Raw genomic sequence first — 13911 nt, 5'->3', positions numbered from 1 at the left:
GAGATGAATGAAAACACAACAATAGGAGAGCGCGCGGCGGGAGCGCGCACACGATCCCGTGGTTATTTATTATTTATTTTCTTTACTTAAGTAGTTTTTTTTTCTGGTATCCGTACTTTACTTGACGATTCATTTTTTTGGGCGACTTTATACTTTTACTCCTTAGGGTTTTAAACATATCTCTACTTTCTACTCCATACATTTAGTTTTATGGTTAACATTTTCAAGTAAAAAACAAAACATGAAAGCTGCTCTGGGTTAAGTTTTTTAATTTTTTTGAAACATTTTATTTACAACTTGAATCTATAATGAGTGTTAAATTATCCAGGTGCTCATAAAGGGTAACAGATTTAAATTATTTTCATGTACCAGTTTTCTACAAGTTCTTAAAAATGTTAAACTCAAAGCTGCTCTGGGTTTTATTGAGGTTTTTTTTTTTTCTCGACACATTTTATTTGCTAATTTTATTTATGAGTGCTAAATTCTCCAGATGTTCAAAGGTAACAGATTTCACTTTTTTCTTTGAACCAGTTTTCTACAAGTTCTTAAAAAAAAAAAAAAAAAAAAAAAAAAAAAAAAAAATATATATATATATATATATATATATGGAATTTGCTGGTTTAAAAACCCTGTCTTGTTATTGAATAAACATTTGTTTTACTCTGCTATAGCCTTCCTTATTATCTTACCCTCTACATCAAGTGAAACCGGGAACATTTAGTATTTAGGAAGTGCTTTTCTAACTACTAACCCTTTGGACCTAGTAGCTCACAGTTTCAGAAAGGTTGGTGACCCCTGCCTTAACATATAATATTAGATGTTCGGATGCTTTATTTGAACACATGTAAACATTACATCCACTGAAAACAATGGAGGTGGTTGGCTATTAAAATACTGTTAAACTAGGGATGTAAAGATTACTCTTGCTGCAATTGAAAATCGATTCAAAGGTGTCACGGTTCACGTCGATACTCTGAAAAGTGAATCGCAGGACTTTTTTAAACAGCAGAGGGCGCTATCTACTTATGCTTCTCTTGTTTGAACTGAGTGAGAGAGCCATGAGGGGCACAGACAGGAAAGGGAAAAACAAGAGACAGAGAATGAAAACCATAGTTTCTTTATTTATATTATTTCTTTGATTTGGGATTTGTTTTAAAGTCCATTCAGGGCTCGAGATTCCAGAAGTAACCCTGACTGCAGTTCGCAGTTTGGGGCGGAGCTCAATGCGGCATGCTATTGTGCTGTGTGATTCTTATTAAAAATAATCATCAAAATAAATTATTTATATATTGTATATATATTTGAACGCCTCATGCTCTCCCACATCAAGGACATCACTGAGCCCCACCGGGACCCCCTGCAGTTTGCCTACAGATCCAACAGGTCTGTAGACGATGCTGTAAACCTGGCTCTCCACTTCATCCTCCAGCACCTGGACTCCCCAGGCTCCTACGCCAGGATCCTGTTTGTGGACTTCAGCTCTGCTTTAAACACTATAATCCCAGCTCTCCTTCCGGACCAGCTTTCCCAGCTGAACGTGCCAGACTCCACCTGCAAGTGGATCACAGACTTCCTGTCTGACAGGAAGCAGCACGTGAAGCTGGGAAAAACCATCTCTGCTTCCCGGACCATCAGCACTGGATCTCCTCAGGGCTGTGTTCTTTCTCCTCTGCTCTTCTCCCTGTACACCAACAGCTGCACCTCCTCTCACCAGTCGGTCAAACTCCTGAAGTTTGCAGATGACACGACCATCATCGGTCTCATCTCTGATGGAGACGAGTCTGACGACAGGTGGGAGACAGACCGGCTGGTGTCCTGGTGCAGCCAGAACAACCTGGAGCTCAACGCTTTAAAGACAGTGGAGATGATAGACTTCAGGAAGAACCCAGCCCCCCTCACCCCCCTTCTATAAATTGTGATTGTTCTGTTGTTGCACAAGGTGAAGAGTGGACTCGAACACTCTGTATGGTGGAAATCACACTCTGTGATAATCCCACGGCTGACAGATTGAGCCACTCAGGGGCCAAGCCAACAGCACCAGACGGTCTGGACGCGGGTGGAAAACTGTGTCTCCACCCTTTCCTCTGCACACACCCAACACAGCATAACGTGGATGGCTGTTCATCATAGGAATGGGATCCACACAAGGTTCCTGCTGCTTAACAGAAGGTTTTCCTTGCCGCCATGATGAATTCATGTTGGGTGTGGGATACATATGTACTGTATGTGCATATACGTGTATATGCATATGTGTGTATCCATAAAATGAAGAGTCCGTCCTTAAGACTGCTCTACTGTAAAGTGTCTCGAGATACCATTGGTTATGATTTGGCGCTATACAAATAAAAGATTGATTGATTGAATGGTCAACACTTCAGACCATTGCGAGAGACCGTTACATTCAAAACCTACTTACACCATACACCTACACCGTATAGTGATCGCTGAGATCACTACATGCGCCCATTACAAGACAAAATCTAGTCTGTAGTATTTCATAGCATGGCGGGTGGCCGCATGACGTTTAATATTAATATTAACCTAACGAGTGTAGTGTAGTGTCTTGATGTTGGAGCTGGTAGCTTCTGATCGATTGTTCGCAGCTCAACTATTCTGGAACAGTCAGATTAACCATCCTTTATTATGTTTGCCCTTCTGTCCACTAACTCAACCAGTCGAATCTAATGGCTGCCACCTCTGAACCTGGTTCTGCTGGGGTTTCCTTCCTATAAAAAAAGAGGGAGTTTTTTCTTCCCACTGTTGCCAACTGCTTGTTCATGTGGATCTTGTTCAGTTGTTTTTCTTACTATGAACTTATGTTTATACTTATATTTTGTTAAGTGCACTGAGATGACTGTTGTAATTTGCACTATATAAATAAAGTTGAGTTGAGTGACTGTCTCTATGTTGCTCTGGTTGCAGTATTTAAAGCTATTTCATGACAATCCTTGTCCCCACGTCTAACAGAACTAAAGTTATGGTAAGATTGAAATTTGCAAAATGTATGGTGGCCATCTTGGATCTTGCTCCGAGCACAATTTACAGTATTTTAAGATTTATTATTGAATTCCTTGACCCTGAAAACCTGTAATTTGCCATGGATGTTTCTATGTCAAATAGAACCAAAGTTATGACAAAACATCCACATTTGCAATATGGAGATTGTGGCCATCTTGGATTTCTTGATTTTCAGTGGGAACCGTTTCAGCACACAGAAAAACCCTCATGTTCAAATATTCATGTTTTCTTTCAGAAGTGAACATATGAGCCGAATATTGCTACATATCTGCTCGTCTACAATGATTTCCAACCATATATTTCACTGATGTAGGAGAGAAAAGTCAGACCAAGTGGAGCGTCAACAGAATAAGGAAAGACAAAAGACAGATTTTCCTTCTGTAACATCTTATTAAATAGTTTTAGGAACAAAGAATAAAACATTTGCTACAATTATTTATACACAATTTATCTTTACCCAATAAATATACATTTTGTTTTTGTATCCGAGTAAAGCTTTCTTCGCTTGTTCTTTGATTCAACTTGGTAACACATGGACTGAACGCATTGTTAGAGTAAAAAATAAAGATATGAAAAGGTCATAAACAGACAAGAGAAATTACACTAAGCCACAGGTTTCAAATTTGAGGAAAATGTATTGATTTTTAAATAAAATGTACAACAAAAACATGTTGTGCTTTCCAGCATGATTCAAGAAGTTCTCTTTTAGTTATCGTTTCATTTTTTACAAAGACTTTGCAAAAAACATTAAAACAATGTATAAAAACAAAAGAAAAAACATTGATTAAGAAAACAAAAAACAATGCACAAAGTATATTCTTCAGGTAACGACCCTTCAAAATAAGTGAAAGGGACTAAAGTCCATGTTACGCAGCTTTTGACCACTTTGTTGAGAGCCGTTTGTTGGCCAAGACTGAACTGATTGAATGAATAAAACTGTTTTTTGTTACTGTAACTGTAGCAAAGCCTCTGGTGGCTGATAATAACGGTAAACATCTTGGACATCCAATGTTCTTCTTGACTTAACGTGTTAAGGCAGGTTGTGAACGTGGGCTCAGCTGACAAACGTCAACAAGCTCTCAATAATGTGGCCGTTAAGTGTTTCCTCCCTGGAACCATCGACAGCATCAGCAAGAAAACCTCAGGGAAGAAAATGAAACAAAAAAGAAAAAACACTCAACATGAGTGTCACAGCAGGACCGAGGACATGAAACAGTGATTGAGTTTGGAGAGAAAAGATGAGATGGTTGCAGAGCAAAGGATACGGTAGGGTGTGATGAACGCTCAGAATGTTTTTCTATTCCATTGATGCCTTTGACTGAAGCAGAAAATTTAAATAAAAACAGCCAAACACTCTTTAAACTTGACCAACCTCTAAATAACACTGCTCAGTATTTACAGCCGTCAGCCCTGAGCACAGACAACCTGTAGAGGGCAGTAAAGACACCTTTGGGTTGACACGTTTCTCACCATTTAGATATTTGGTTAAAATGATTCTGATAATTCAGTTCAACCTGTAGCTATTATTCAAACAATTGCCTAAACTTGGATTTGACATTCCTGTCAAATTTGACCTCACAGTTAATGTTAGCTTTTAATGAAAGTGAGGTAAATAAGGGCACATACTAGGGGTGTCCCCATCCGATATTGATCCGATATCAGCAAATATATATGTCAGCCTGCATCTAATATCTTTGATATAATATACAATATATATCATGACCGCCAAAGACATAATATTCTACCTGCCATTTGTTAATAAGATTACATCAACATTTCTGAGCGTTTTATGACAAAATCTTTAGAATACGCTATGTAAGGGGTTCCGGATCAATATACTGATTTTGAACCAGTTTGAAAAATCACTCTTATCATTGGTGAAATTTAAACAAAATAATATCTCGGTTTGTATCCTACTGATCTTTATAACATTTGACTCCGATATGTTGGATTTGTTCCAAAGTTTCTTCTGGATTGTGCATTTCATAGCATTTTTTCAAATAAATGGGAGGTGTCACTTGGACATACTGCATGATTATTAATGGGGATATGAATTTTTTGATCCAGATAACTGCCAATGGGTGGTTTGCGTTCTTATTGAGGTTATTTTTCAGGGTCTTCTAATTCATTTTATTCAACTGTGGAATATTCTTCTGTTTAATGGTTAAAATGTAAGGAACTGATTGAGAATAAAAGGATCAGTTTTCCTTATTGCTGATTATTGTTCTGATCAATCCTTTTCCAATATTCCTCACTACAAAATAGGTAATAAAATGATGATCCATGTTGATATTGTATGGGATCAATAATGTTAACGGCCAATACTCAAGGTTGCGATATCAGTATCAAATCGGAAGTGAAAAAGTCGTATCGGGACACCCCTAGTGCAAAGAACTAGGGTTACTTCTCTATTAAATGAATGATTCAACATTTCTGATCATTATAAAATAGGTAAGGAGTTAAAATTTTTTTTAAATCAATTTAGCCCAAAATCTACGATCAGAACACAGTGAAAAATTCACCATGTTACGTTTTGTATTTAATTGGTACAAATGGTACAAAGTGGGACCAAAATGTCTTAATGTATTAAAACTCATTGTTTTTCACCCAGGGAAAACGGCTGAAACACACAAAAATACATTTTTGGGAATGATGATCATTTATTTAAAAAATTAAAAAAAAGCGTATTAATGGTTTATGACCAGTTGTCATAAATAGACTGGGGTGTGGTTACGTCCAGCTCTAGTCTATTTATTAAAAAAGCAGTTCATCCTTTTCTAAACTTTGGATTGAATATTGTTGTGAATAATGTTTGAGATGAAAATGTGCCTTTCTAAATAAAAAGACAATATATATAAAAAGTAGTTGTGACATCTGAAATCTTTAATCTCGTAAACAGACTATTTACCTTGCCTTTGATTAGGTGGGAATCAGCTGTGTAGAGACGTTAGCAGGCTCCAGGTTTGCTCGTTTGCATATTTTCACCTGGGCCGCCTCTTCTTGGCACCATAACATGTGCAAACAGTACTGGTTTGGAAAATCCTCAGTAGAATATAAATGGAATGAAGCAGTTGATATCCAACAGTTTAAAGCACCGATTGTTGAGTGTAACCATCGTCTCTCTGGTATTTATGAACATTAATGAGTAAACTAATAAATAACCTTCGACATTGTGCAAGAAGACAAATAATGCGCACGCGTAAATAACTTGTTAAATATCTATTCTCTTATAAAAATAAATACGGAAATTTAAAGGTGAAGTTTGCCCCAAGTTTCCAAGTATCGCAAAAACCAATAAAAACTATTTGTTTCTGTGATTTAAATGCGTTGTTGAATCGTCATTAGGTTTGATTTGTACGTTAAATGGGAGATCATCTGGTATGGCTCAGGGTAGGGAAAACTTCTGATGCTTTTTGTGTTTCTGCCACAAAACATGAATTCTGGAATGGCCAAAGGATGATTGAGGAAGATGACTGAGCACGACGGACGCCATTAAACAGTGATGAAAAAAGCAGAAAAAATGCTGCCTGAACATTCAACCTAAACCATGACGCCATCAACATTCAAATCAAACCATGTTTCTCACTTTCACAAACGCACAAACTGCCCTTGTGTGGGTTAAAACCTCATTAAAAGTTTTAGCTCCAACGTGTAGAGATTAAACGTAAACATTTAAAACACTTGTGTCATTAAATAGCACAACAAGACCAGGTGATGCATAACACCGACAGTGTGGACAGTGATTTGGACGTTGGTCTGATGCATAATAACACAAAGGAGGGAAAAATAAGGTCCGTGTTACTGTTAAACTTACACATCACCAGCAGAGGGAAAATAACCAGTGTCAACATGGCCTAAAGCAGTGGTTCTCAACCTTTTTTTGGGTCGTGACCCCATTTTTATATCACAAATTTTACTATACTGTGTTACAAATAAAGAGTAACCAGGATTAGTGAACACGATTAGTTACATCGAGAAAGTGTAAAATAATTTAGTTTGAGATTGTGTGTTAAAAAATATCAATTAAATAATAACAATAAACAGGCAATGTTTCATAATTTAAGAGGCAAAGCAACTTTTAAGGTTTGCAGTGTTCGTACAACAATGAAAAGCTATTGTTTTACCATCTGTGGAGTTAAACTGTGGAACAGACTGAGTACTGAATTTAAAATAATTTTGAGCATAATTCTGTTTATAAAGAAGCATAAAGAAATTATTTTTCACAGGTATGTTGATAATTAATGGGCACAAGGTGCTCGCTTGTGATTTGGAGTAAAAAGTTGTGGATATGGTACATACTGTGTGTGTGTGTGTGTGTGTGTGTATATATATATTTGTAAAAGCGGTCTGGTTAAAGGTAGGGTAGGTAATTTCCTCCAGATACACTTTTTACGTTTTTGCTCAAAATTGTCTTTATGTCCTGACAGAAATTATGTCTTATGTGCTCTGAAAAACACACGAAGAAAATCCATCATCTGTAGCAGCTGTAAACCGGTAAAAACTTCAACCAATGGAAAAAGACTATTCGTTTTTTCTTAACCAATCACGTTTCCCTGCTTGTTCTCGACCCCTTAGGTGCACGAGCCGAAACTTAAAGTGCGTCACCAGTGACAGAGTTTTTGAACATATATAATGATAAAGTGTAGTGTTTACTTACCACTGAATAAGTCATGAGACGACATAGTTTCTACACAATACAAGCGATGAGCTGAGGTCAGCTTTGAGAGCACCGGCACTCGTGCATGTGAGTGAGGGGCGTGGCTTTAGAGGAAGCACAGAGGGGAGGAGGCGGCTAAAAGCTGAGCACTCGGAGGATTCTACTTTCAAAATCATGCTAGTTTTTGAAAATTACCTTTAATGTAAAAAAACAATTATTGCATGGTTTCTGTGTGAGTATTATGTTGCATTGATTGGTTATTCACATTATGGTTTTCAAATTGTAAGTAAATTATTAATGTTTATATTAGGAAATTAAACAAAAAGAAAGATGTAGGATTAAATAAGTTTATAATTATTCCTACTCCTTTTCTTTCATGTAAACTAAGAATTTGAAGATGCAAGATCCTATTTTATTGTTTTTTTTCTTGATGTTAAATGATTTTATTTTAAACTGTTTCTAAGTTGTCACTTACAAAATCGGAAAAAAATGAATTAATCAAAATATCAATAATATAATAATGGAAAAATAATAATACCCCACGAGCCTGAAAAACGGAGCAAGTGGGTCAGAAAATGAATGGATTATAATAAAAATCTAATTAATTGAATAATAATATATATTCATCAATTACTAGACATTTCAGACGACCTCATTTTAATTCCAGGCGACCCCACATGGGGTCACGACCCTTAAGGTTGAAAAACACTGGCCTAAAGGTGGAAGAGAAGTGGAAGTGACTGAATAAATGAAGGCAGCGAGCTTCAGAGCAACATTTAACTCATAGGAGGCAGAAAAAAAAAAAAAAAAGTCACAATCAATTTGCCTGGATGAGGGCGTCTGATAAACTACTGAAGTCAAACTGTGAACCTTTGTGGCCCCGTCATGCATCGTAGCGGTCCGTCTCCAACGCGGTTGCATAACAAGATTCATTCCGTGTCCCTCGAATGATGATCCAGTCCATCAGGCTGTGAGTGGAATATGTTTAACAAAATAACAGGGGGGTGGGGCAGTACGAGTTAGCAGCGCTTACCAACCAGAAGACCCTCAAACTATTTGCTGGGATTGTCTGAAGTCCATCTGGATTCTTCTAGACTGAAGTTCCAGTCGATGAAAGCACAAAGCTGTGACTTCTCTCTGCACTGGGCCATGGTTCTACTCTGGAGCATGCGGTGGATCGCTGTTTGCATGCTTCAATTAGCAAAAAGAAAGTGGAAAAAGAATGACAAGCTAAAAAAGAAAAAAAAAAACATATTGAGGGAGGGGCTGGAACTTGGTGCCTCCCACTTGCTTTCACACTGTCCCCCTCTACCTTAGTGTACGTCGCTGGCTTCACCATTATGGCCCGTGTGGCCCCTTAGCTATACCCGGCTCTCCCCTGCTGCCGGGGAGCCTTCCGCTCCCATTTCTCCAGTCTTCCCTCCATTCCTGTGTCCACACTGGTCCCTGCTGCACGCCCGCAGCCGCCCCCACTGGTAACCAGTGAACGCAGGGCTGATGGGGATGTACTTGAAGATGGAGTGTCTGCGGATAAAATCCATCCCAAACGGTAAATCGTAAGATCTCATTGCGTCCTGCTCTGCAGCGCTGAGTCCAGAGCCGCGCTTCAGCTTCCGGATTCCTCGTTCTTCTGGAGATCCTGAAGAGAAGCAGACGTCAAACATCTCCTAGTTCTTTACTATTTACATTCATGCATTTATTCAACCTCTTTTATGTATAATTAAATCAACAGTATTGTAAAGGGTGAAGACCTTACCTGGGATGGTATTGTCTAGAATAAAAGCAACAGATCCTCCAACAAACATGGCAGTGGTGAGAAGTACGTTGAGGACTTGGTCAATCTCAACAATACCTGAAAATAAACAAGAGGTTTGAGAAAATAAATCAGGAATCAATGTGTATCGTAGAAACCAGACATGGCAAACTGACAGTTGTGCGGCCCCTGGAGTAAATGCACAAACGGACTCCAAAAACACACAAAAAATACACAAGATGACTATACATTTTAACAAAAATCACAAATATATACAAAACAATGAAAATCCAAAAAGTGACTCATTACACAAAAAGAAATCAAATACACAGTGACAAAACAAAGAAAAAAATAAACAAACCACTAAAGAATGACTACAGAAATAGACAACACAACAAAAGCAATGGAATTCAAATATCTAACAACAAAATGGGTAATAACTTTCCAATAAGCTGCACAAAGGTAAATTAAAAGCATGCAGCGATGTGGGAACCTCGCTCAGCACTTACCGGTAACCAGTGGGTTCTGTTTGAGGTAGCTGGGCAGCATTAACCCAAAAAAGATGGAAAAGCCCAGGACAAAAAGGTTCCTGGAGGAGTTGAGGTCCACGAACTGGAGGTTGGACAGTCCCACGGCTGTGATCATACCAAACAGGGTGCAGAACAGCGCTCCCAGCACGGGGTCAGGCAGAGACGCAAACAGGGCGCTGAATTTACCTACAAGTCCCAACAGGAGCATCATGGCCGCGCCATACTGAATCACACGCCTGCTTCCAACCTGGGGGACACACCAGGAGAGACGGACAGAACTTTATTTGACGTACAATACGATATTCAGTCTCTGAGAAACTAAGTCAAACTTCCAAGCCTGCATGAATCATTTAGTCAGAGTAAATGCACAAAATGACTCCAGAAATTAATCAAAAGCACACAAAAAATAACAAAAACATGCATCTGATTACCTTTGTAATTCCAAGGACGCCAATATTTGGACTGGAGGAGGTGGAGCCGTTTCCTGTACCAAAAAGTCCATCGAGCACGCAGGAAATACCTTCTACAAAAATCCCCCTGGAAAACCAAAGGAAAGTTAGCAGGCAGTTCAGGCACAGATTATTAGTGGTGTAAAGAAATAGTTAACTCACGACATGATATAGAAAATGAAAGAGTAACAAATGTGTAACAAATCTTAGTTGATGAAAAACACTTTGCAAAAGGTGGAGACAGTGTGTGGGAGTGTATTGCTTCACTAATAAAGAATTAAAACAAATTTACCAGTTTAAATGTTATTATTTCTCATTTCTGCGAGTCGTTTTAAAAGCTACGTGTATTAAGGCAGGGGTGTCAAACTCATTTTAGTTCAGGGGCTAAATACGGACCAATTTCTTAAGTAAGAAGAAAATGTGTAATTTAATCATTATTGTGCCCCATTCAGCACTTCCATATATAAATAAATGATAAATATGTGGCACTGATAATATCAAAGCAATAAGTGACACATCAGTCCCTGCAGGATCTTCACTTTCAACTCATTCGATTTTGTGGCAAATATTTCATGTAATTAGAGGAAATTTTATGAAAAAACTTTGCCGAATTTTGGAAAAATTGAGAGTTCTTTTAAGAATTTGAGATGAAAAATGACTTCCATCATGTGATATACTCAAGTACAATTACAGTAAGCCATACATAAAATACTCAAATAAAAGAAAAATGTTGCCTAATTAAATTTGGAGATATCTACAACTGAATTAGTTGGTAATTTAAACAATGATTCATGGTTTCTGCTGCGGGCCGAATTGAATGCTTTAAAGGGCCAGATTGGGCCCCCTGGCCTCAAGTTTGACACGGGTGTCTTTAAACTTTGGACTTTCCATTCAATAGCTCCTCCTTCAGTACTACAGTAATATTTTGGCCTGTGTGTGATTCAAATATTGCTCGTGTTTGGAGCACGTAGCTTTTCATTTCCTAATCGTCGTCTCAATTTTTTTACTTGATTTTATTTTAGTTATTTCATTTCATACATTCCTACACTTAACAGTTGACGTGATTCAGCAAAGCAGTGGCTGGTTCACACACACCTGTTGATGGCGTGGATGGGAGGTGGAGGAGCACACGACAGGCGTGCACAAGCGTAGTAGTCTCCGATTGACTCGATGATGCTGGCCACGACCGCGCTCATCATGCCAATCACCCCCGCAGCTGTTACAGTTGGAATGCCCCACTGGACTGTAAAGATTGAACATGTACAACATCATTGGAAAAAGCTATATATGATACACATTATATATTGAAGACGATCAAACTTCTTTCCAAATATTTAAGCTAATATATTCTGTGATAATGCACATGAGAAATGAGTTCATTGCTTAGTTTTACAAGTTCTGAAGATGATTTACGATAGTCATAGAATGTGACTCATTGGAAAAGGCAGAAATCTGCACTAAATCAAACCGTATAGGCTGACATGCAAGAATGCAAATAAAACAAAGTCACTAATGCAGTGACAAGCAGGGGTTTGTCATTTAGTTGGGAAACACAGAACTAAAAAAACCAAACATAGGTGAACTTTTGAAAACATTTTCCTCCTAATAAACACACTCACAGGGATAAGGAACTTTGAACCACGGCGCAGCTGCAATGATTCCTTGGCGGGCGTCAGTGCGAGCGTAGTAACCGTACTTCTTGTCATCTGGAGGGAAAACGTCCGTCACCGTGAAGATGAAACACAGCAGCCAAGATACCAGAATGGCCATTATAATCTATGTGAAGGAAATAAACAGAAGAAGCAAACATTACTTTAGAAATCCACTAAAAACATGTTAATCCTGTAGCAAATTTAATTTGAGGTTAGACTAATGAACAAGGGAAAAAATAAAGAAACACTCCTTATAACAGTAGTTATTTCTAATTTAATGGTGGAAAAACGCAATTTGATCTATTTACATTAGTAAAATTATAGGCGCTGCGCAGCAATGGTCAGGGCCAGACAATTTCAGACACAAACAAAACATTTCCATGTTACTAACTGACTAGGTCAGTCACCTGTGTTAGTGTTTAAAGGCAGATTTCAAACAGCTGTCAAAAGTTCAGTTAAGACAAAAATTAAAAAAAAAAAAAAAAAACACAAATTGCATTTAGATATTGGTAATTTGTTTTTAACAATGAATTATTGAGTCCATAAGTGAAAACCTGATCTGTAAAAATGCTATTTATGCATCAACAAAGTTCGCATGAAATTGTGAAATTCAAAATGTTGTGGAAAAAAATAAGTCTGAGATAACATTTTGGTCTTTTTCCAACATATCTACACTTAATTCAATTTTCTTTCATTTTTTAAATGAACTTTGAAAATATATTTAATGTATATAATTATGTCTTATTTGATTTTATTCACTGTTGTTTTATTATTGCTTTTATCGGTTGAATATCAGGTCAGATGAGGTAACTGGTGTGTAACTTCCATTTGTGCCCAGCAGAGGGTGATAAAGAGCTATCAGACATGCTGCTTGGAGAAATCTAAGAATGAAAGCTATTTATTTAAATTGTTTTGACTGAAGTGGAAACACAGACGTAACAGAGAATAAGAATCAGATTAGACGAAGGCTGGATTCTTGACAGATTTTGTACTTACAGGAAACATTTTAAAGACCTGCAGTCGATAGGAAGTCCAGCCTTTCTTTGCTTTGTAGATGGGCAGAGGAAACTGAACATTTCTGGCATACTGGGAGAAGAGAAGCACCAAGAAAATAGTCCTGTAGAAAGAAAGAAAGCCTCAGCTTGATAAACCACAGTCCTATAATGGCGTTTTACCCCCTGATCAGTAGATCCTCCTGTGAGCGAGCTAATACCGTGTAAACATGTTCCATTTAGGTTGGTCTGACTCAGACCCCCGAGGTTAACAAGCCAATCAATTATCCTAACAGCCTGAGAAATTCCCCTTCCCAGCGGAGTGAGGAGTGAAAGCCTTTAAGCCACAGAGTAAACAACCATGACACAGCGCGAGCATGATGACACAGCACCTGAGTGATTTTGCTTTGAAGTGAATCTCCCTCAGACAGATAATTCACTTTCTTTCTAAACGTGCTCCTTGTACAGATGTCTGTTTCACTCAGGGTGCGCCCATTTCTAAAGATCCAGAGAATTAAACGGCACAGTATTAAGGCAATCCTTCACACGGCAGCTGTGCTAATAATAACATTTTAAAACACACAATGTTGAATGAATTAATCTGAATAAAGTATTCTGAATTACTCATTACGCTGATATAAATCCTATGTAGATCACCATTAATAATCTGATTAAACACACTGCTGATAGTCTGGATCACGAGATCATAGTTTTTACTAAAGTTTTTGTTTGTATGATATACAAGAAGTGAGAAAAGGATTATTGTGCTCACCGGAATTGGTGGCAGGGGTGTTTGAGCACATTTTAGTGATGTACCCTGGTGACGATTCTCGCCATTTATCAAAAACACGTCATACTCT

At 37.9% G+C, this 13911-nt stretch overlaps 1 protein-coding gene across 3 annotated transcripts in view; it reads right to left on the bottom strand.

The window, feature by feature from the left end:
• Positions 1–8280: 8280 nt before the first annotated feature.
• The window catches only part of slc23a2 (solute carrier family 23 member 2), a 42632-nt gene continuing 37001 nt past the window's right edge, over positions 8281–13911 (bottom strand). For all 3 annotated transcript variants that reach the window (XM_028457296.1, XM_028457297.1, XM_028457295.1), the window contains exons 9-15: positions 13056–13176; positions 12027–12183; positions 11503–11650; positions 10390–10495; positions 9938–10205; positions 9432–9527; positions 8281–9314 (exon numbers count right to left, since the gene is read on the bottom strand). In XM_028457296.1, coding sequence (XP_028313097.1) covers positions 9037–9314; positions 9432–9527; positions 9938–10205; positions 10390–10495; positions 11503–11650; positions 12027–12183; positions 13056–13176 — 1174 coding nt within the window. In that variant the 3' untranslated portion in view covers positions 8281–9036. The remainder of the gene's footprint in view (positions 9315–9431; positions 9528–9937; positions 10206–10389; positions 10496–11502; positions 11651–12026; positions 12184–13055; positions 13177–13911) is intronic.

Source organism: Gouania willdenowi, chromosome 9 (genome assembly GCF_900634775.1).
Source record: "Gouania willdenowi chromosome 9, fGouWil2.1, whole genome shotgun sequence".
Taxonomy (NCBI): Eukaryota; Metazoa; Chordata; class Actinopteri; order Blenniiformes; family Gobiesocidae; genus Gouania; species Gouania willdenowi.
The sequence above is the reverse complement of the archived record's forward strand: the minus strand, read 5'-3'. Positions and strand labels throughout refer to the sequence as shown.